General features: G+C 46.3%; 1 protein-coding gene and 1 long non-coding RNA gene across 2 annotated transcripts in view; one reads left to right on the forward strand and one right to left on the reverse strand.

Moving 5' to 3' along the window:
* CLMN (calmin) overlaps positions 1 to 23,427 on the forward strand; it is a 136,084-nt gene extending 112,657 nt beyond the window's left edge. The window contains exons 9-13 of the mRNA XM_030803047.1: positions 550 to 2,172; positions 8,685 to 8,881; positions 10,784 to 10,844; positions 11,464 to 11,534; positions 13,650 to 23,427. Coding sequence (XP_030658907.1) covers positions 550 to 2,172; positions 8,685 to 8,881; positions 10,784 to 10,844; positions 11,464 to 11,534; positions 13,650 to 13,818 — 2,121 coding nt within the window. The 3' untranslated portion in view covers positions 13,819 to 23,427. The remainder of the gene's footprint in view (positions 1 to 549; positions 2,173 to 8,684; positions 8,882 to 10,783; positions 10,845 to 11,463; positions 11,535 to 13,649) is intronic.
* Positions 11,376 to 13,653, reverse strand: LOC115832372. The gene is made up of 2 exons (XR_004027860.1): positions 13,512 to 13,653; positions 11,376 to 11,502 (listed from the first exon to the last, which is right to left on the reverse strand). It is a non-coding gene; the product is annotated as an uncharacterized LOC115832372 (long non-coding RNA).
* Positions 23,428 to 24,303: the final 876 nt, after the last annotated feature.

Genomic DNA, 24,303 nt, shown 5'->3' on the forward strand with positions numbered 1-24,303 from the left:
TTCAGCCCTGCCCCTAGCTGGCTCTTACATAGCAAAATTCCCTGTGTGGGCTAATTAGTATGTGGAGAGAATTGCTTTTGTGTTTGGAGTCCTTCCAGATTCATTTCCTCATACCAGCCCACACAATCAATAAAGATTTGGCTGATCTTTCCTTATCTCAGGTGGATTAGCTCTTCTCCAAGTCCATACCCAGACTAGGCAACATGGTCCTCAAGCATGAAGTGGCTGACAATCTCTGCTCACTTTAGAAGGGATTGTCCTTCTTTAGAGCTTGGTTTATTGAGATTCCTTAATCCATAGCTTTTTAAAAAACTTGGTATTTTATATTTTTATTTATCTGATGTTTTCATATTTCAGCAGGAACAAGAGTCTTCTCTAACCATTTACATCTTAGAACACTTTGCATTGGTTTGAAGTGGCTTTTTCCATTTTTGTTTGTGTTTTGGGAAAGGTGGATATGGGTTGTACTTAAACCCTCTTCTTATTCATGTTGCTCTGTGCTTTTTTTTGTTGTTCTTTTGTTTTTGTTTGTTTGTTTTTGTTTTGCAGGAAGATATTTTCGATTCAGATAAAGAAGTTCCTATCGAATCCACTTTTGTTCGCATCAAAGAAACTCCTTCTGAACAGGAGAGCAAAGTCTTCGTTCTGACTGAAAATGGGGAGCGTACCTACACTGTTAACCACGAAACCAGCCACCCACCACCCTCCAAAGTCTTTGTCTGTGACAAGCCTGAGAGCATGAAGGAATTCCGCCTGGATGGTGTTTCCAGCCATGCACTGTCAGACAGCTCCACCGAGTTCATGCACCAGATCATTGACCAGGTCCTGCAAGGGGGCCCAGGTAAGACCAGCAGCATCACTGAGCCATCTCCAGAATCCTCCATTTTATCATCCAGAAAGGAGAGCGGGAGGTCCAACTCTTTGCCAATCAAGAAAACAGTTCACTTTGAGGCTGACACCTACAAGGATCCTTTCTGCAGTAAGAACCTGTCCCTTTGCTTTGAAGGGAGCCCAAGAGTGGCAAAGGAATCATTGGAGCAGGATGGACATGTCTTGGCAGTTGAGGTTGCTGAGGAAAAGGAACAGAAACAGGAATCCTCGAAGATTCCAGAATCCTCTGACAAGGTCCCTGGTGACGTTTTTTTGGTGGAGGGCACAAACAGTAATTCTCAGTCTTCTTCCTGTAATGGCGCTTTAGAGAGTACAGCCCGCCATGAGGAAGAAAGTCACTCTCTTTCACCCCCAGGAGAAAATACTGTGATGGCCGATTCCTTCCAGATCAAGGTTAACCTGATGACTGTAGAAGCTTTAGAGGAGGGAGACTATTTTGAAGCCATCCCATTAAAAGCCTCAAAGTTTAACAGCGACCTAATAGATTTTGCTTCTACCAGCCAGGCTTTTAACAAAGTTGCTTCACCTCATGAGACAAAAGCTGACGAGGATGCTGAGGCTTTTGAGAACGATGCTGAAAAACTGGGTAAAAGGAGTATTAAATCTGCTCCCAAAAAGAAGGATTCGCCAGAGCCTCAAGTTAAGATGGACAAACATGAACCTCATCAGGACTCCGGAGAAGAAGCTGAAGGCTGTCCTTCAGCCCCAGAAGAGACACCAATGGATAAAAAGCCAGAGGTGCATGAAAAGGCCAAGAGAAAGTCCACCCGTCCTCATTATGAGGAAGAGGGAGAAGACGATGACCTCCAGGGTGTGGGTGAGGAATTATCTTCCAGCCCCCCAAGCAGCTGTGTCAGCTTGGAGACCCTTGGGAGTCACAGCGAAGAAGGCCTGGATTTCAAGCCCTCCCCACCCCTCTCAAAGGTTTCTGTCATTCCCCATGACCTCTTCTATTTCCCACACTATGAGGTTCCCCTGGCTGCAGTTTTGGAGGCTTACGTAGAAGACCCGGAGGATCTAAAAAATGAAGAAATGGATCTCGAAGAGCCAGAGGGCTATATGCCAGACCTGGACTCCAGGGAGGAGGAGGCCGATGGCTCTCAGAGCAGCTCCAGTTCCTCGGTGCCAGGCCAGAGCCTCCCCAGTGCCAGCGACCAGGTGCTGTATCTCAGCAGGGGTGGTGTGGGTACCACACCAGCCTTGGAACCCGCTCCACTGGCCCCCCATGAGGACCACCAGCAAAGGGAGACCAAAGAGAATGACCCCATGGACAGCCATCAGGTACTCAACCGTGGGATTTGGGAACCCTGGGTCCTGCCTGGGAAACTTGATAGTTCTTTCTCTGAAGCTCAGCTTCTTGCTCCATAAAATAGCGATGAGGGGGCTTCCCTTGGGACTCCCATGGTGCAAAATTCAAAGAGTCACCTACTGTGAGGCTCGGGCAAATGCAGGGTTGGCACCTGAGAGTGAGCACCTCCTGAAATCCTGCACACGGGCACCTCACTGGCTTTCCCCCAGTCCTGGCCTTACTCACAGGGACGCTCTGAGGATCAAGTGAGGTCACCTTTGAGGGTCCAGCAGAGGAGGAGCAGAAATGATTTCAAAAGCAGTCATTGTCGCAGGGCAAGGGTTGAAAAACTAACCATTGCATACTATTCTCAGTACCTGGGCAGTGGGATCAGGAAAGCACATCTCCTTTATCCTGTTTACACACACATTTCTAACACAGAAACCAAAGATTAGTGCCCAACAGGAATAAGTCCTTTAAAACTCAAAAAAGCTCACCATCACTGATCATTAGAGAAATGTAAATCAAAACCATAATGAGATTCCATCTCACACCAGTAAGAATGGCGATTATGTCAGGAAACAATAGATGCTGGCGAGGCTGTGGAGAAGTAGGAATGCTTTTACACCATTGGTGGGATTGTAAATTAGTCCAACCATTGTGGAAGACACTGTGGTGATTCCTCAATCTGATTTCAGAACCAGAAATACCATTTGACCCACCAGTCCCATTACAAGGTATATGCCCAAGGAATATAAATCATTCTGCTATAAAGACATATATGCACACATATGTTTATTGCAACACTATTTACAATAGCAAAGACATGGAACCAACCCAAATGCCCATCAATGATAGACTGGATAAAGAAAATGTGGTACATATATACCATGGAATACTATACAGCCATAAAAAAGAATGAGTTCATGCCTTTTACAGGGACATGGATGAAGCTGGAAGCCATCATTCTCAGCAAACTAACACAGGAACAGAAAACCAAACACCGCATGTCCTCACTTACAAGTGGGAGTTGAGCCGGGCACGGTGGCTCATGCCTGTAATCCTAGCACTTTGGGAGGCCGAGGTGGGCGGATCACTTGAGGTCAGGAGTTCAAAACCAGCCTGGCCAACATGGTGAAACCTCATCTCTACTAAAAATAAAAAAAATTAGCTGGGCATGGTGGCGGGCGCCTGTAATCCCAGCTACTTGGGAGGCTGAGGCAGGGGAATCGCTTGAACCCAGGAGGTGGAGGTTGCAGTGAGTTGAGATCATGCCACTGCACTCCAGCCTGGGTAACAGAGCGAGACTCCATCTCAAAAAAAAAAAAAAAAAAAAGTGGGAGTTGAACAATGAGAACACATCAACACAGGGAGGGGAACAACACACATTGTTGGGGGGTGGGAGGCTAGGGGAGGGAGAGCATTAGGACAAATACCTAATGCATGCGGGCCTTAAAACCTAGATAACGGGTTGATAGGTGCAGCAAACCACCATGACAATGTATATCTATGTAACAAACCTGCACACTCTGTACATGTATCCCAGAACTCAAAGTAAAATTTAAAAAACAACAACAACAAAAAGGAAAAAAAGCCAATAAAGGAAGAAACAAACAAACAAACTACAAAAAGTCCTTTAAAACTCAAGGCTGGAGTCAGCCTTCATGACCCCATCGCCCAGGTACTGAGAATAGTGTACTAACCGTTGGGTACTGCAGCCAGGGGAACCTCATAGTGTGGGAAACAGACGAGGTGGTGGGGAATGATGGAAACCTTTGAGAGGGGTGGGGAGGGCTTGAAATCCAGGCCTTCTTTGCTGTGACTCCCAAGGGTCTCCAAGCTGACACAGCTGCTTGGGGGGTTGGAAGATAATTACCCCAAGCTTCAGCATCATGCAATATACCTATATAACAAACTTGCACATGTACCCCCCAAATCTAAAATAAAAGTTGAAAAACAAATATATATATATATATTTTAATTGTTTTATTATACTTTAAGTTCTGGGATACATGTGCAGAACGTGCAGGTTTGTTACATAGGTATACATGTGCCATGGTGGTTTGCTGCACCCATCAACCCATCATCTACATTAGGTATTTTTCCTAATGCTATCCCTCCCCTAGCCCCCGATCCCCACAGGCCCCGGTATGTGATGTTCTCTCATAACTTACCACTAACATAGGCATTAGAAAGTTTAAAAAAAGAAAAAAAGTCATCGTAGCTAACATCTAGCATGCACTTAGTGAACACTAGCCTGTTCTTCTGCAGTAACTTGGGAGAAACAGAAGGAACCCTCATGTTTGACTCCAGTTTTGATTTTTTTAAAGGACTTTTGCCTGTTGGGCACTAATCTTTGGTTTCTGTGGTTTGAAATTGGTGTGTAAATAGCATAAGGGGACATGTGCTCTTCTGAGCTTGAGCAGCTGGTCACATTCTTATCTGCCACTTGTGTTCCCACTTCATCTGGCCCAGCAGCTCACGAAGGGCCGCTGGAGTGATCATTGAAGGGGGGTGCCTGGGCCTGGCCTGATGGGGAGGCTTCTCCTGCAGATGCCACATTAGTAAGCTGCTCCCTGCTGCAGCACTGGGGATCCAGGAGGTGAGTCCGAAACCACATTGGCCATGCCCTGCTGGGTATAGTGCACACAGGGCACCCAGGGCAAGACAGCCAGGGAGGAGAAGGGCCTGGGCTCGGCCTCTCCAGCCCCTCCATGAGCTCACCTGCTTACTCATCCAACCCCATGGAAAGCAATGCATCTGGCACTGCCAGGAAGATAAAGAAAGAAGGAAAATCCTGCCTTCAGTGTCTAATGTGGGAGACAGAGTCCCCAGTAACTGTATTGTGAGAGAATGTGGCCTCAGCCATAAGAGATGGACCCAGCAAAGGGATTCAGGGGTTCAACAGAAGGAGGCTCCCACCCAGATCCAGAAAGGCTGCATGGGGGTTTTGGGGAGGGGAGCCTAGAACTGGGGAGGGAGTTCTGGGTGGAGGGACTAAGGGTAGAGGTCCCCTAAGTGCAGGAGCCACGTGGGAAAGTGACCAGCTATTTCAGATTGCATCGGCTCTGCCTCTATCTCAGACCCTTCCCCAGTCTCTCACTGTCCCTCCTCCTCAGCTCAAGTTGCAGAGGGATGACCCTAAAGCACAAGTCTCATCTTATCACTTCCTGACTCCTGTCTCCAGGATAAAGTCTAAATTTCTTAGCATGAACTCCAAGACTCTTCCCTCTCTAACCTGGCCACCCACCCATCTTTGTCTCCCTCCCCTCCAGCCAAGCCAGCATCCTCCCAGACCCCCAGACACCCAGGCTCTCGTCTGCCTCCAGGTGTGACTGGGCTGGTCCTACCATCTGGGCAAGCAGTTATTCACCCTTCAAAGCCAATGCAAATGGCACCTCCTCCCAGAAGCCCTCCCACCTCCTCCCCAGGCACAGCCATTGCTCCCTCCCTATAGCTGATCACATTTTTGACAATCTCTCCTTGAGTGCTTACTGATTTGCATGGGCTTTGTTTTTCTCTCCCGGGAGAGTGTGGACATTTGTGTATTGATCTTTGGATGCTTGAGACCAGCACAGTGCCTGACAGGGCCTGCCAGTGCAGGGCACAAAAGTTTATTACATGACGGTTTTGGGGGCATACAGCAAATGGAAGGTAAATGAAACACTGAGATACATGACAAAGCTCTGGCTCGTCAGAGCCCAGTGAGGGGCCCAAAGGACTGGAGCTGACTGGAGGTTTGAGAGAGGCTTGCACCCTGCGGGAGCTACAGAAAAAGTCGGGTTCGAGTAGGCATTTTTAAGTTTAAGTTTATTGATAGTTGAGTCGTTGGTGTGAATGAGTAGGGTAGAAGACCTAGAAGATTAGTTGAGCCAATAAAGAGAATAAGAGAAATTAATATAAGGGATCAGTTTCGTCCTAAAAGACACTTCGGATTTTCGCTAGGCCAGAAGTGGGGGGCTGGTTTTATTCAGTTTACCAAATCCGAGCAATGAGGAGTGGCTGCCTAAGCCCTAAGAGGAGCAGCATCCTCAGGCCGAGGGCCAATGGGCAGGGCTGCACACTCCGTGTTTGCCAACCATGGAATGGACAGGAAGAGGGCTGGATGGCTCTGCAGGTGCCAGGGACCACGCCTGCCATCTTCCCCCTCTTCCCTCAGGGAGAGGAACCCAGTCCCCCACTTGCTCCCATGGCCTGCTGTGTGCTGACTTCTCTGAAGTCTCAAAATACATAAATAAATACATAAATAAAAAGTAAAATAAAATGACGAATTAGCGGTTTGCATCCTCCCTCCTGGCCTGTTGGATGTGGCCTGTGAAAATGCAAATGTGGCAGTTCGTTCTCGAATGCTTTCCTTTCAGCAATTGCCAAAAGCAGAGAGTGCATGTGTCCAGCACCTGGACAGGTGATTTGGGGTGTGACTGAAAGAGCCCTGGGTTGCAACGGTAGAATCAGGATATCTAGATTTGAACTCCGTCTTACATGGATCTCACTCTTGGTGAGAGCGTGGGCAGATGAGCTCCCTTGGGTGCAGTGTGGGAATGAAATCAACACCGTCTGCCTCACTTGGCTCCGGTCCACTGCCTCACCTGCGCAGCAAGCACTGCCCACTGATCCCCAGCCCACCTTGCAATTTGCTCCCAAGTGCAGCCCTTGCCTCAATCCGTGTGGGTGAGCGTAGGGAGAGGGTACAGCCCGTTTGATGAGGAGCCCAAGGTGAGGTCTGGGAGTCTTGGGTCCTGGCAGACAAAGAGACGGGATGAAGCATTTCTCTGACACTTTGCCTTCCTTTAAAAAAAAAAAAAAAAAAAGAGGCTGGGAGCAGTGGCTCACGCCTGTAATCCCTGCGCTTTGGGAGGCTGAAGTGGGTGGATCACCTGAGGTCAAGAGTTCGAGACCAGCCTGGCCAACATGGAGAAACCCTGTCTCTACTAAAAATACAAAAATTAGCCAGGCGTGGTGGCAGGTGCCTGTAATCCCAGCTACTCCGGAGGCTGAGGCAGAAAAATCACTTAAACCTGGGAGGTAGAGGTTGCAGTGAGCCAAGATCATGCCACTGCACTCCAGCCTAGGAGACAAAAGCAAGACTCCATCTCAAAAAGAAAGAAAGAAAGAAAGATATTTTCCCAGCCAAAGGGACTAGAAAATGGCAGGTTTTTCTTCTGGTCTTGAAAAAATAAATAAGCCCTCTGCTTGTTTCATCTTTCAAAAACAGTAGCATTTGACCATGATGAGGGCAGCCTGTGAGACTATCGTTTCAGATTGCTGAGCACAGCTTGTCATTCCTGCATGGAGCTTTGTTCTCCTGGGGCAGAATGGCCTGGCCGCTCTAATGCTCTTATTCTGACACCTGTTGAACAGGTTCTTCCAGCCCCTAAAAGAATTCTTGAGAGGTGGCTCCAACAATGACCATGCTCCTGCATTTCACTCGGGAGCCTTGCTGACGGGTTTCAGAGTGCCTGGTGCAGACAGAGGTCAAAGAATCTTCATTACCAAATACATGCTAGACATGTTGCACTACCATCCACCTTTGGCCAAAGGCACAGTGACGATGGCATCCCGAAAACTCTACACCTGCCTGTGCGTGTGCCTCTCCAAACCTATAGGCCACCTTTGCACCCTTTGGCCCACCTAGCTTCCAGGATTTATTCTTTTGTTTAAATGGATGATGGTTGTGAAGGATTCAACCACTGCTCACTGTAAGAGCCCTTCTCTTCCTTTTCTTTCTTTCTTTCTTTCTTTCTTTCTTTCTTTCTTTCTTTCTTTTTCTTTCTTTCTTTTTCTTTCTTCTTTCTTTCTTTTTCTTTTCTGTTCTTTCTTTATCGTCCTTCCTTCCTTCTCTCCTTTTTTCTTCTTTTTTTCTCCTTTCTTCTTCTTGTCCTTTCTTCTTCCTCCTCCTTCTTTCTTCTCCTTCTTCCTCCTCCTCCTTCTTTTCTTCTTCTTCCTTCTTCTTCACAGGGTCTCACTGTGTCATCCAGGTTGGAGTGCAGTGGCATGATCTTGGCTCACTGCAACCTCTGCCTCCTAGGCCCAAACAATCCTCCCACCTCAACCTCCCAAGTAGTTGGGACCACAGGCACCACTACACACAGCTAATTAGAGACATTATTTATAGGAAATCCTGTGGAATAGTGGGATGTGGTTAATAATTATTGTACCCATTTCACCAACAAATAAACTGAGGCTCAAAAGGATAACATCAGTCACTCAAGGTCACAGAGTTGACTCAGCCAGGATTTGAAATCAGATTTTGCCGACTGTAGAACCTATATTGTTTTAACTCCATCAATTTGTAGCATTTGAAGTCTGTACCAGGGGCTGGAGTTGGGGTGGACTTGTCTCTCATGCAGGCTGTGCTGCAGGGGATTCATGAAGAGGATCAGGGAACAGGCAGAATTGGAAGGGATGCCCTGGCTGGGCCTGGGCAGAGCACTGCTGGGTGATGTCACCTACTTTACACTGCAGCATGACATACTGACTTGGATTTGGTTGTTCTGTCTTTCAGTCCCAGGAATCCCCAAACTTGGAAAACATAGCAAACCCTCTAGAAGAAAATGTAATGAAAGAATCAATCAGTAGTAAAAAAAAGGAAAAAAGGAAACATGTGGACCACGTAGAAAGTTCACTATTTGTAGCACCAGGAAGTGTTCAATCCTCAGATGACCTAGAAGAAGACACTAGCGACTACAGCCTTCCTTCCAGGTATTTTATTCATCTCTTTTCACCCTTAAGGTGGAGCCAGAGAGTTAGAGAGTCATTTGCAGTTTCTGATTTGATGGGGTGGGAGGTGCAGGCATGGGATTGGACAGCAAGGGAAATACAGCTTCATACACAATCCTCATTCTCTACACCTGGGTTCCCCCATCCATCCTCATCATTACCAGACCTCATAAGGAGCAAAATGGGAAGGATGGGAAGCTTGCCTTCTCTCCTCACTCTTCAAACCTTTGGGTGGAAGCTGGCAGTGAGCAGCGGATGGCTGAACCATAGGTAGGTGTGGGGGTGAATGCGGTAGACTTGGAGCCTCTGCTGGCTGCCTTCTGGCCCCCAGGCAACTGCAGGTTGACCAAACTTCACTTTATAAGCATCTTAATGGCTTCAAGCATATCCACCTTTCCACCAAGGAGACCATTAATGTCTGGTGTGTGGAAGCTGGACATCTCATTAATATTATGGCTTCTTCCACAATTCCCATTCCAAGGAAGTAGGGATGCTTGATTTAGCTTGGGAGAAGGAGGGAGCAGGGAGGATAATGAGATTTAACTGATCTACAGGAATCTCATAGCACACCTCTGCTCTGTCACTCCAAGGCCACCAGATGAGCCAGATTTGTCCCAGGGAAAATGTGTAACTGCTGAAAATCAGAAGACCCTGGTCTCTCCCCTCTCTCATCATCACAGTAGTCAGTCAGTGTTTCTCAAGCCCTTACTGTGCCCAGGCACTTCACATTCATTTTCTCATTCATTCTCACATCACCTGTAGACACATTGGTGGGACTGTGCTTCATATGGCAGACAAAGAAGGTCAGGGGGCCAGGTAACTTTCCTAGCTTAGGGATTCTTGGACTCAGATGTGTCCCACTCCACAGTCCACATTCTTTTTGTGCCCCCTTGTTGTCTGTGATGATGTGAGTAATACAGGCTGCAACAGAAAATTATTGAGATACGCATTTGGGGAGAGGCAGGGAGAAGCCCATACAGACAGAGCCAGAGGAGTTGCTGGCAGGTGCCTGGCTTTCCACCTCCCTCTGCCTTGCTTCTGTGCCTGGACCTTGGGGAAACAGAGGCAGGGGGAGGAGGGCCAAGGCACAACAGAAGGCTGCTGCCCACTTGGCCTTTGACTCCCAGCGTGCCTGTCCCTACCCCGGGTGTGACTGCCTAGCAGTCATCTATGATCTTCGCGTGTCGCTGGGCTCTGCTGTCAGTGCAGGTGAGCACTTTGGACAGACAGCCCAGGGGATTTGCTCAACTGCTCAGCTTCTCCCTAAGCAGGTTAATTCTCAAAGAATCCTTGAGCAGTCACTATGCCATGGAGTCTGGTAGGCCTGGGGACTTCAGGAGAGGGAGAAAGAGGTCAACCACAGGGGTGATTCAGGTGGGGCTCCATCCTTCAAGGAAATAGGACATTACCCTCCATTCTGCTAGGACTGGGTGGAACATGAAAAGTGCGAGGCAAGCATTCCCACTTGCACATTTTGGACCTCAGAGGCAGGTAGAGAGAGTTGGGGCAGCCTGGTCTAGGCCCAGGTCTGACTAATTGCAGAGAACCTCTGGTGAGTCCCAACACATCAGGATGCTTGGGTTACTTCCTGCTCCAAATGCTTTGATTTTTAAGAATATGTGGCTTGCTTTCTATTTAAAATCCTGACTTTGATTTTTCTTGTAGATGAAGGCCCAATGTGTGTATCACTAATATCCATCCTATTTGTAAGCACTCTCCAACCAAAGTAGGCGTATTAGATAAAATCTGTCATTTCTGTCCCTGGGTGTGAAGTTGTCGCTTGCCTAAATCCATATGTGGAAACCCCAGGATGGGGGTGACCGTACAACTGAGCCATGAAGAGCTCCAGGTGGTACCAATTCAAAACATGTGTTTGTTTTTCAGGACTAGTCACAGTGACTCCAGCATTTACGTTCGACGACATACTAATAGGTCTTCGGAATCGGTTAGTATGTGAATTTCTTCTCTTTCCGCACGGCCCCTGCTAATGAATTCCTTTCCATCCTTCCTCCTCCCCAGCCCAGAGCTTTGAAATTACTGACGTGCAACAGCTATACTTTTGGATAGAAGACAAGCAAATTGAAACCTTGTCATTAAGCACAGTCCAATCTGATATCCGGTTTGGGCAATAAGGGATGTAAATAAAGTGATGATTTTAAAGCCCAAAGGCCTCTTTGTTATAAAAATGCATCCAAAATGCCCCACCTGGACCCCCCGCACACACACCCAGAAGGATCACGTTCAAAGACAGAGATGCAACATGAGTCAAGGTCCGATGGACAGTTGCACATGCTTAGTAGCAGATGTGTTAGAATCCGGAGCAGCACACCCCAATTCGGGTTCCGGGTGGTGGGGTCTCTTGCGCTCACAAGGGAGGGGCTTGGGGGAGGAGGTAGAGGAATGTATATTGTTTAGCACTTTGATTTTGGATCTAGATGCTGACAGTATTGAGAAATGCCTGGCACGCTCAGCTTTGTGTGTTTAAAATCGTTTTATTTTCTGTTTCAGAGATTTCATCTTTACTAATTGGGTTGCGGGGGTTTTGTTTATAAATTTCACTGTAGGATCATTTTAGCTATGTTCAGTTGAGGAACGCAGCAGATCTGGATGACAGAAGAAACCGAATGTTAACCAGGTTGGTGGCTTTACTTCAGGTTTTGTGGGGGTTGTAATAAAATGTTTTTACATTCTGCAGCCTGCCTTACAGGGGTGGTTATTCTCCCACTGCTTTGTAGATAACAGTATTAATAATTTGGGATAATGCAAGAAAATAACTATTCCAGAGAAAATGATGTAAACTGGATATGAGTAGAAAGGAAAAGTAGATATTAATTAACACTGATGGGCAGGGGGCCTGGTTCCGAAAATGAGTCAGTTTAAAGACGGGTTTGGGTTCTGAGCCTGCAGCTGTGTTTGAATGAGTGGTATAGAGTATAGGGTGGTTTAGTGGTACAGGGTAGTTAGCAAAGGGAGGGCCAGGCAGGAGAAGAGGTGGTGGTCTTGTGAGGCTGTGTGTCCCCCACCAATGCTGTAGCCCCTGACGCCTGTCCATTCCCTGTCGCCACTGCAGGTACAATACTCAGAAGCTCACTGAGCTGATTTTACAGTTTTATGGCATCAGAGCAGACATGAAGAGGGAAAGCAAACATGCCAGGATGTCTATGAAAGTATTTCTTGCTGTCGGAGAACTGTTGGCCTAGCCTAATGTTGCTGACTTGCTGGAAACTTGCCCATTTAAAACATAAAACCAGAAAAACTTCTCAAACTCTTACAATTCTGAGACGTCCCCATTCCTGTTGAAGTCATAGAGTTGCTTTATTAAGTTTTTATTTTTAAAAATTTTTATTTACTCGCCACAGATTTGAATTGGCTTGGAAGGATTTAGATTACTGGAATCGGAAGCCTCTGTCTGAATATTACCCGACACCCAAAAGTGTGGTCCTTAGAATCCCATCCCTCTGGCTGCTAAAAAAGAAGCAAGACAGCTTCTTTCCCCTGCCATGAAATGGAAATACTAACTCAAGTTTTCAACTAGGCTGGATATGCTCATAGGAAAATAATCCTTTTTGCTCTTATGAGATAAAGGCGTTGAAAATAGAACCTGTAAAGTTGAGAAATGCAGTCATGTTTTCGGTTTTCTACATTGAGCATTTATTACCTTTATAATAAAAAATATGGTTTAGGCTGCGTGTGGTGGCTCATGCCTGTAATCCCAGCACTTTGGGAGGCCAGGGAGGGAGGACTGCTTGAGGCCAGGGGTTTGAGACTAGCCTGGGCAACACAGAGAGACCCTGTCTCTATAAAAAGTATATAGTTTAACTTGTTTCTGTGGACAGCTTTTTAAAGAAGACCATGATGTGGGTATTTATCATTCAGTATGTAGATGGTGGCAGATGTTTAATCCCACCCTGCCCCTCGCTCCTGCTATCAGGAGATAGTTCTGGGACAAGTGGTTTTAGCCTCTCGTAATCTCCATTACACGGCACAAAACCACCCTAAGAAGCTTACACTGCAGGCTTCTCTACATGCAGCTCCAAGCAGAGGCCCCAGCCCCAGGCAAAACCTTCTGGGCTTCCCTATTATCCGCCAGGCAAAATTGAAATGACATTTTAACACTACCGCCTATAAAATAAAAGCAGGAAGTTAAATCTGACTGAAATCAAATCTAGTAATTATTTTAAAGGTAACATTCCAAAGCCAAAACAAAACTGTGGGGAACGGGAGAGGTCTTTGTTTCTTTGTTTCTTTGTGGTAGATGATTTAAATGATCCGCTATTAGGGACACTTCATCCCTTAGATGACCTATGCGTTACTAACAAACAGCAGCGAGCGATCAGTGTCTAACTCCGTGTCACTCTTTGTGAGCACTGTGGCATCAAGAAAGGTGTCCCAGGAGACATGGCCTAGGCGCCAGCTCTGTCGCCAAGTAATTGCATGGCCTCGGGCAAGTCACTCCATCCCTAAAGCCTCAGTGTGTCCATCTGCAGAATGGGGCTGCCAGCTCCTCCCACCTGATGTTACGGAGATGAACGGAGTGTGTGCAAAAGCTCGAGGGGCTGCCTGGATGGCCCTACCCACTGCCTTGGGCCAGTACACACAGTGTGGGGCTTACCTGGACACGGCGCTGGGGAGCCTTCAGGTCTTCTTCAGGCGGGAAGTGGGGGCCGGGGAGAGATGGGCAGCACTGGGTGGGGTCCGCTTTCCTGGGAACCCGCTTGGTAACTGCCTTTCCTGTGTGCTTCTTCTGTAGGAAGGCCAACAGCTCAGGAGAAGCCATGTCACTGGGGAGCCACAGCCCGCAGAGCGACTCCCTGACACAGCTTGTCCAGCAGCCGGATATGATGTATTTTATTCTCTTCCTGTGGCTCCTGGTGTACTGCTTGCTGCTCTTCCCACAACTGGATGTTAACAGGCTCTGATACGTGTGTCTGGATAATAAAAAAGACAGGACCCTGATCAGGGGCGGGGTTACTTCATTTTATTTTGGGTTCCGGGTAGGGCACTTCCACAGACAGTTGAGGACCTCTGAGGAAACTTAGACCCCCTTTCTTGCTATTGTGGTTTTTTTTATTATTATTATTCAGGTTTCTTTTTTTTTTCTGGACGACCTGAGCATGCTTTTTTCTTTGGCTGTGTACTCAAAACTCAGGCATGCAGCTGGATACGTAGGTGGGGTTTTGTCCTTGTGTGCCTTGCTGGGTTGGATAGGGAGCATTGTTAGTGATCATTAGCCCGCCTGGATCTTAGCACACCCCACATGCAGGTTCACACGCTGGATGAACTCCAGTTTCTTACCTCTCAGATGAAGGGCTGCTTGAAGAGAAAGAGGGTGGGCACCCCAGGCCGAGCCCCAGCTGGGAAGAAAGCTGCCACGTTTTCCTCCAGGCGTGGGTGTTTGAGAGAAGGTGCTGGGATCCATGCACCTGTTGCAGTCTGGTAACTAGTTGCATTCACTAGGGGAAATCCGAGCAGCCGGCTCTGTGCAAGCACATCCGGGAATGGCAGAATCCAGGGAGGAAGGTGAAAGCGTGTTGAGAGCCAGTGTGTGCTCTTTTTCACCCCGGTTTTTTGTTGTTGTTTTTTTGTTTTGTTTTTTGTTTGAGGGGAGATGCACTTGAAATTCAGTTTTCCATTGATTGGATTGAGATAGAACCATGATTTTCAAACCAGATCGCCAGGGCCCATCAGGGCCCTATAAAAGCCATGAGGAGTAGCTGGGCTGGAATCAGCTCCCAGCGGTGCTGGAGCTGGGTGGTGGGGCAGCTTCCTGCCCACGAAAGCTTTGGTGCACACCTTCCTCAGAATGCATGTCTTGGAACGGGCATTCTTTGTCACTTGTAATGGGTTTCTTGAAGAAGCTTTCTGGACAGCACTCCGGGAGCAGGCCAGCACAGGAGGTTTGTGAAAGAAGAGGCGTCTCTAGCACCCCTGCCACCAGTCTTCCTCCGCCCCGGGCTCCCTCTGCTCTCTCCTTCCTGCCAAGACTCAGGTCCATGGTGAGTCTCTGCATTGGTTCCTCCTCCCCTTGCTCTCCCCTTCAGAAAGCATGTACCAGGCAACCCTTATAAAATCACACATGAGTCAGGAGGGGACTCAGTGGGCATCTTGTCTAGCTGAACCCAGAGAGACAGAGCAGCTTGACCAAGATCATATAGCCAACCAGGGGCAGACTTGCAGTGAGCACACAGGCACCTGATGCCCTGTCCAGAGCTGTCACCCCTTGTAGGAAACTTCCACCGGGCACACCAGTGTCCTGAGAAAAAGATAAAATGACTAGATTAAAATGTCCACATTCAAACAAAACCAAAAATTTTAGACCAACTATCGACATTTGTTTTGTTCTTGTATTTTTCCCATGAGGAATTCTTATTCACCTTCAAGCTCATCCCTGATTCCTTCTGAAACACCCTTGACAGCTGCAAGAGCTTGTCATTTGACATACCAGCGTCGCTGTTACTCCAGGAATCACGTTTCTTTCTTTGCTAGCCAAGGACTTGCTCATTTCAAGTGCTGGGTTTCGAGTTTACAGAATTCCAGCATGGCCAGAAGAATTTACATAGCACATCTGAGTCGATGACAGCCAAAATCTGGCCTCTAAACCAGTCTGATTATAGTCTGTCTCCCCTCCTGAAAGAATTTCAGCCGTCCAAGCAGAAAGCTGCTGGGAGCTTGGAGTGATTCCATCTGGAAGGCCAAGAGCCCCATGGAAAATGAGCTAATTAATGAGCTCCCTGGCATCAATGAAAGCTCAAAGGTACAGATAATAAAGATTATGTGATAGTTTATAACCCTGGGCACCATGCAGTCCTCGCCTAAATTAGATGCTCGAAGAGCCTGGGAAGAGCCAACCCAAATGTGAATCATTTCATTTTATGGGTCTAGACCTTGTTCAGAAAAACCTCTGCAGGATACTTCTCTCACCTATTACAACTTGTAATATTGTTTAAAACATCTACTGGCAAGATGCCTGAAAGTCATTTGGTTCAGGTTGGCAGTCAACTGATTTTTTGAAAAGGAAAAAAAATCTCATTTGAGTATAGGCTTCTATGGAAGAAGCTGGATATAGAAAATGGATGTGGAAGTCTGCAGGACAAACCACCCCATTGCTTGTAATTTTTTTTAAATTAAAAGAAATACAATAAGGCTTTTAACAAGAACTAGCAGTCCCCTAAGTCTCACTGGTTAGAAGTAACCACTTTCAACTCCCTTATGTTTGCATTTCTACATAACGTGCTTACACTTTATTTTTTAATTTAGAAACATCTATTGGCTTGCTGTCACAGTAGAGGAGGATTTCACTCTTACCATACCATGCTTTGGTTTTCCAGTATAGCTAGATCACATCATTTAGTACATTTCTATTAGGTGTTGACATTACCTGGAGCACTTAAGGATTGTTGACTCCCAAGCCCAGCAGTGTGTTATGGTTACATGTCCTTTCTCCTCCAAATGTCCCTCTTAATTTGCTATTCTCTCTCTTTATTTATTTATTTTTTTGGTGTGGCACATTCTTTAATAACTTCCTGAGGAAGAGAACATGGGAAGTAAATATGGTTGTAAATATTTTGTGATTTTTGCATGACTTAAGATGTCTGTATTCTGCCCTTAACAGAAATGTGGCTGAGCATAGAATGACAGGTGGAAAATAATACCCTTCCCTAGCCCCTCCCAAGCGTGCTGGTTGAGATTTCTGATGCCATTCTGATTCCCATACCTTTATATGTGACTTAGGTTTTTTTATCCACCCTTCCTGGAAACATTTAAGATCTCTTTATCCTTGGTGTTCTGAACTGTCATGATGGTGGTGTATCCTGGGTGTTAAACCTTGTGCTGGGCCTTCATGGGAAATTTCTTAAATTTTCTTGTGATTACTTACATTCTTTCTTCCTGGACCACCTATTATTTCAATGTTAGACCTCCCTACCCCCAGGCTGATGCTCTAATATTTTTTATCTTTTCTATTTTTCATCTATGTTTCTGCTGCTTTCAGGAAGAATTATTCATTTTTATCTTCCCAATCTGAAGGTTTTATTGAATTTTTATTTTCCAAATTAGCAAAACCTTTGGTCATTATCCTGTCTTTGTTTTCTAGTGTCCAGCTCTTGATGCGTGGATGCAGATTTTGTCTCTCTGTGGACGTTAATGATTGTGGTCTGAAGGGAAATTCTTTTCTGCTCCCTGTGTTGCCCTCATTTTCTCTGAGTTCTCTTTATTTTGCTGGTCTCAGTCTCTGTCTTTCACGTTGTAAATTTTTCTCAAATATCTGGTGATCCTGTGGATCCGTTCGTGTTTAAGAGTGAGGCATCCAAAAGCTGATTGGAAGTTTGTGTGCCAGCTGGTGAGCTTTTCCACTAGGGTCACCAGGTGGGCAACTGGACTCATCATTGGAGAATGCTGCCTGTCAATATTTGCAGGTGTTTTCTCTGGGGCTCATTCTGTTTCTTTAGAGATATTCCCACTACTCTCCTTCCTGGGAAACAGGGGTATACACAGGGCTTTTAGCCTACGCTAAGCCCTCATGTGGTTTCAAAAACGGTGTCCCATCTGGGCAGAAGCCCCCATGAGCACTTGGCTTGACTGGCAGAGGACACCTTTTGCCCCTTCCTCCAGACATACCCAGCCCTGAGCTTGGACAATGCTTGAGGAACAATGAAAAGGCTAGATTTTAACTCCTAATTGCCCTCTTTAGCCAGGTGCCTCTGTGCAATGCACAAACTTTAGGGTCATATCCAGAGACCCTGGTCTATACTCAGTGTGCCCGAGTCCTGACCACTGAGCAGGCAGCCTCATCACCTGTGAGTATTTAGACTTTCATTAAGTTGCTTCCACCTTTGCTGTGCCCGGTGTCCCTGAGTCAGAGCTGCTCTGATTTCTCCATGGAGTAGGAGCACAGTGGTCATCTGGCTGCATGGGAAGGACAGGGGACATCAGAGCCAATAAATGCCCTGGTCTTCAGCCCCATGTCTCACCCCATCCCTCCCATTCCAATCCCCAAGCCTCTCCTGGAGGCCACAGGGCATCTCTGCTAACCACTGTGTGGCCTCCCCTCTGCAAGCATGTGGTTTTAGGATCCCCTACCTTGCTCACTTCTCCGTCAGTTCCATTCCTGCATAAATAGATTGCTAGCTCTTGCTTACTGTTCTCTTCTGTATCCCTCTGTGTTCATGGTTGTATTAATATAACTTTCATTCCTCTGCTCCTATTTTCATGGGGTTTCATGAGGGAAGAAACGGGCTCATGTGTTCAGTATACCACCTTGATCCGTAAACCCAATTTGAGTTTTCTCACTGGTTGCTTAGGGGCCTTGCTGCTCTGACTGGTTTGTGAATGTGCCCTGAGTCCAGCTGGGACTGTAGCAACATTCATCCTGTTGAGCTGTGGTCTGCTAAGTGATTTTGTGTAATGCTATGCCAAGTGCAGGAGAGGGTTAAATAGCATGGCTAAGCTCTGCTTGAATGCCATGATTAGTTATTACCTTCCTTCCTTCCCCCTGGTTTTGCTGCCTATTGTCAGTAAATGATCTTAGATCTCCTGCCTCCCCAAAGATATAGTCTATGTGGTGGTCTGGGTCCTAGGTTTTCTTTACCACCCTTGCTTCATTTAAGAAACAGAAAACTGGCTAGGCACAGTAGTGGCTCACACCTATAATCCCAGCCCTTTGGGAGGCCAAGGCAGGAGGATCGCTTGAGGCCAGGAATTCAAGACCAGCCTGCACAACATAGCAAGACTCCATCTCTACAAAAAGTTAAATTTAAATTAATGGTGGCATACACTTATAGTCCCAGCTACTCAGGAGGATGAGGCAGGAGAATTGTTCGAGCCCAGGACTTCAAGGTTACTGTGAGCTATGATCCTGCTATTTCACTCCAGCCTGAGTGACAGAGCGAGACCCTGTCTCAAAAATAAACAAGTAGTCCACACAGGTGTTTGCCAGCAAACAGCACGGATTCTCTGTTGAATGTGGCCAACATTTCCTCATCGAAGTTTGTATCTTGCCATAGTTGATGATCAGGTGGTCGGGGCTTCCTGGTCAGACCTGACCTTTGTGGGGAGATGTTCTCCCACCAAGGCTTGGAAGCAGGACACTCTCGCTGCCCCCTGGGCAGCACCCAGAACATGGGCTTCTCCATTTCTGAGGTTCAGCGTAGTTCCCCCCACCCTCTTCCCATGCAGTGCATGCCTGCTCTTTGTCAGGATGGAACAGAGGGAAGGCAGACGCACTGGGGGCAGCCTGTGTAGTTGATCTCTGTAAGTCATAGACTGTTCAAAAACCTCAGGAATTATGTAAGCGTTCACTGCCTCATTTAAGAGATGAAAAACTGAAGATTAGAAAGAGGAAACGACTAGTCGCCCTGCTAGTTGATGGCCTCCAGATAGCCATCTTCATTCCCAGTTAAGTTTACTACAAAAGCACAGCCTCAGCTGCTGAAGCTAACCTCCCCCCCACCATCGCTAGGGACTCAGAACACCATGGAGCTCATCTCTCCAACAAAAGTCAGAATTAGCAAGTACAGATGTGTCTTACGAAAATGTCAGAATCCATCATGGCTGCTTTGGTGAGGAGCTGTTCTCCTGTGGTCATGCCATTGGAAGGCAGTTGTATGCCAAGAATGCTTTCACATGAGCTCCGATTTTCTTAACTCTCCAGAAGGACTTCAGAAGCCTTTGGAGTTTTGAGACACGGCCTCTCTCTCCCTTCTGCTTGGAGACACCTTCCTGGGGGTCTCCACTGCATTCCCTGCCAGTATTGCTCTGTGGAGCCTTGTGCCCTCAGGTCCCAGAAATGGGCTGTGTGGGAGCTTCCAGTCAGCCTGGTATCTCGGGACCTTCTCAGCCAGGAAATGAGACTGCACAAAGCCCTGCGAGGCCCAGGTGTGTTATTTCTCCTTCCCCGACATTGCATAATCACTGCTGACACAGCATTTGGGGAAGATTTAACGTCTTGGGCCAGCAGCTGCCATCTGGAACCATCACCACATAGCAGGTTGTTCTGTCCCATCCAACTGGTGAGGGGGCCGCCCTAATGACAAGGTCCAGGACCTGGGTTGGGTGGTGGGAGGCTGGGAGCTGGCATGGGCGTTATCGTGCTTCTTTGCTGAAAATTGCTATGGCTCTTTTCCCCTAACAGCCAGCGTGGGAGAGCCAAACATGAGACACAAGCATCCCCTTGAGTGCCACAGATCTTGCGCCTTGCTCTCATCAGGCATTTCCTTGGAGAACAGCAGTCAGCACCTCATGGAAGTGAGCCCGGTGCATGGACTTTGCATGGACTTTGCACAGGTTCCATTTCCATTGTGTGCAGACACCTGTATCTTTGGGCTCCACGTTAGCATCTGCCCTCTTCACTCTGATTTTTTTTTTAAGAGACAGCATCTTACTCTATCACCGAGGCTGGAGTGCAGTGGTGTGATCACAGCTCACTGCAGTGTGAAACTCCTGGGCTCAGGCAATCCTCCTGCCTCAGCCTCCCAAGTAGTGGTACTACAGGTGCATGCCACCACACCCACCTAATTTTTTATCTTTTATAGATACAGGTCTCACTGTTGCTCAGGCTGGTCTCAAACTCCTGGCCTCAAGTGATCCTCCTGCCTTGGCCTCCCAAAATACTGGGATTATAGGCATGAGCCACTGTGCCTGGCCTTCACTCTCATTTTTTTAAAGAGCCCTACAGTGACCTTCAGATCTTGTCATTTCTCTACCATTGTGTGTGAGACAGGGCATGGGGTGAGCTTGGTTAGGTGTGGGTCAAAAACCTGGAGACTCAGAGCTGCTGGTTCCCCGAGAGCCCACAAAAGTTATCAGAGTTTCTAAGCTGAGTGTTCTGCAATTGCCAGACCCCACAATGCTGGGAATACTGGCTTCTTTGTGTTTAGAACTTCTTCTGAGAACCTTGATGAGAACACATCAAGCAAGCAGTTCCTCCCAGCCAGGGCTGGAGCAACATGCCAAAAAACATTCTTGTCTATGGGAAAAAGACAACCAGTATTTTGTGCTGTTTGACCAAGTTGTTTTTAAATATACACATGCCTCAACAATCCACGGCCTCAATCGCACTGCTAATTTGTTTAAATCCCTGACACTCAGATGTCAAGACTAGCTTCATCTAGCAGTGTTCTCTTTAAAGGAACCCTTTTTTTTTGTTTTCATTTTAATCACTGCCTTCTTCTCTGGGAGGTATTGTGGGCTAGAGAAAGAAGTCAGGTTTGGGAGTCAGCCAGATTTAGATTGGAGTCCCAGCTCTGTCACCAGATCTCTGGGTGATCTTGGCAAACTAACTTCTGAGTTTCTGTGCATTATAGGCATTCAGCACATATTTGTTGAATGAAAAATACTTTTCTTGAAAGTTTATGAAGTTGTAGGATGCCCAGCAGCCCCTTTTCTCTATTTCCTTCCTCTTGAAGCAAGCGTTGACTATACCTCTTTCCCTAACCCTCAGTTTACCATAGCCTCTTCCAACCTCTCTCCAATCCATTACTTTTTTCCGAGCTACCCTGTCTCAAATCTAACTCAGGCCTTTTTGCAAGAGGAAGTTTAAGCCATTGTTTACTCATTAACTCACTTGACCCTTAGAACAATCGTGGGAGGTGTTTATTTCGGAAAGGAAGCTAAAGCACAGGACAGAAAAATAACAAGGTCATAGAGTGAACTAGTAAGTAGCAGAACCGGGAACATAGGACTCTTATTTTCAAACACTCTAAACTTCACTGCAGTTGCAAATGCGCAACCAAAATGGCCGCCTTGAAAGGATCTTTTGCAGTAAAATCTCAGTGTCCAACATCAAAGACAGTTCTTCAGGACCTCCAATTAACTATACATCCTGCCCCCAGCTGCTCATCTCTGCACCTCTGACACGTACTTCTCAGAGTAGGAAATTGGGCTTTCTCCTTCAACAAGAAAAGTAGAGAAGGCCTGAGGACAGTGTAATTAAAATGGAGAAGTAGAGACCATGAATTACTTGGATGAATTCATAACTGGTTGGTCTCTGAGGCAGGGATTATTATTTTTCCTGTTTTTAAGCTTAAAAGTAGTGATTTTTGCATTGTTACAAAAAACAAAATAGCAAAATATCATTTGATACTTGTATTCTGTTTGCAATAGCTACCACTTCCTTTAGCCCCAGCAAAAATCAATAGGTATGTATTCTCTACAAGCCCATGCTGTGCCAGAATGCCAGTATTGCTAAATGTCATGCAAGTATTTAGACACTTTTTTAAAGGAAACTCTAGGAGTGCCTGTTCTCTGGAGAGTTGACATTGTCCAAAGTAGGCCAACACTGGTATGGGTATGGAGAACCCACGTCCTAGCTCTGGATCACCTGCAGATGCCTTGAATTTACCCCTCTGGGTTGGAAGTGGGAAGACTTCTTTTAAAAGTCCTTTCTAGGTTTAAAAATCCAAAGGTTACAAAGGTAGTTTTTATTTATCTCAATAAGTGGCCTATTTGCTTAAAGCAAGCGTACCTCTGTATATAACCCCAAAGCTTAGGGCAGTGTTTCTTGGCTTTAGTATCTGAGAAAGGTGCCTTTGGGAAGAGTTTGGTCAAACAGAAGGTAGTCTGAATCTTAAAGGTTTCGGATGAATGTTTGAAGTAGAACCTGGGAAATCTGCTTCCTAGGGCTGTTAGAACTAAATTGGTCTCCTTAAATTACGTCAGCATCTGAGACAGTTTCCTAAGGGAATTTCTTTTAAATTCAAAAGTTCAACTGCAGGAATAAATAGCTGTACAGGACTAGATCTTCCTATCCCTCATCTTTTCCCCTTCCCCGAGGAACGACTCAAAAAGGCTCCTGAAATTCTACTTAGAATTGGAGCCATTTGCATTCCAACAAGGATCCCTTAAGCCAAAGGCTGGCGTGTTTGTGTAGAATATCCCTGGGGTAGGGGCGGTAGCTGCGGGGAGGGAATGTGGTGCAGGGGACACCTGCCCTCTGCCCTTGAAATTGCACCATAAGATGCTGCCTATGTCACTCACAGTGGTGCTGATACTATCCGCCAAAGACAAATTGTGAACATGGAAAAATGGTCGTTCCTTACTGTACATCCTCAGGACAAACTACTAAACTTGGAGACAGGAGATTGTTCAGACCATATTGTAGTGGGTGGTGATCATTGTTTTATTTTGGGGGAGTCTGGTCTATCGGGCAGATTTAATGTTTCCCTATTGTGCAGGGCTTAATTGACTATGTCTGAAAGTTTTTACTGAGAGCTCTAAGAAAACTATTGAGATAAATGAAATGTTATTTTGTAGTACAAGGATTATTTTTGTCTATTTAGGATATACATAGCTGTAGCTTTGTAAAAAAAAAATCTTTGTAAAAAATATATGAATGTGCCGTCCTATTTATTGATTACTGTAAATTAAGATATAAATGGCTATTTGCATAATTTATACCTGTGGGAAATTAACTGGAGTATTTGTTATTTGACTGTTTTCTATTAAGGAATATTAGGCTTGGTGCTATGATGAATGATCTTGTAAAATTATATGTATTCTTAAGAAAATTTTTGAATATAAACTTCTTGAACTGACCATTTCATTGATAATACTTATTTTCGTGTGTGTTTGTGGTTTTGACAACCAGAAATTACACTATCTTTCCAACAAATAGTTCCAACAAATAATACTTTTGCCAGGGCTGAAGCGAAGCCAATTGGCTTTAGAGTGGTAGAGACTGTAGAGAATGTGCCCTTTTTAAACTGCATTAGCCTGCCTAGAGCCTTTGTAATGCTCCAAGAAGTAGTAGTAATAATAGTAGTAGTAGCTATGCAGCTCTGGAGTGGGACTGCCTAGGTCTGAATCCTAGATCTGTCTTACTAGCTCTGTGACCTCCAGGAAGTTACTATAGTTGCCAGGGGTCCTCAGAAGACAGAGCCTGAGCCAAAGCTGATGTGATGATTGCATCATTTGAGGGCAGAGGGGATGCAACCAAGGGCTGCAGGAGTGAGATGGGGACAGAGGGAGAGCAAATAAAAGGTGGTGCAACAAATATTTATTACACACCTACTTGGCATCAGCACTGTTCTGGTTGCTGCGAATATAATAGGAAACCAAAACAAGGTTTTTATCCTCCCAGAGCTGACCGTCTAGTGAGAAGAGGCAGACAGAAACAAAATGGCAAGATGCGTAGTATGTTGTCAGTGCTATAAGAAAAAGCAGGGAAGGAAGGTAGATTGGGGGTGGACAGCGAGGTGCCACCAGGCTCATACAGCAGCCAGGAAAGACCTCTTTGAGCAAGAGACATTTGACTAAAGACCTAAAAGAGCCGCAGGGACAGGCTTCAAATGCCTGGGGAAAGAGTTTTCTAAGCAAAGGGAGCAGCCAGTGCAAAGGCACTGAGGCAGGATCATGGCTGGGGTTTTTAAGGAACAGCGAAGAGCCTGGTTTGGTGAATACATGGTGAGTGA

The sequence above is a fragment of the Nomascus leucogenys genome, chromosome 22a (genome assembly GCF_006542625.1).
Source record: "Nomascus leucogenys isolate Asia chromosome 22a, Asia_NLE_v1, whole genome shotgun sequence".
NCBI lineage: Eukaryota > Metazoa > Chordata > Mammalia > Primates > Hylobatidae > Nomascus > Nomascus leucogenys.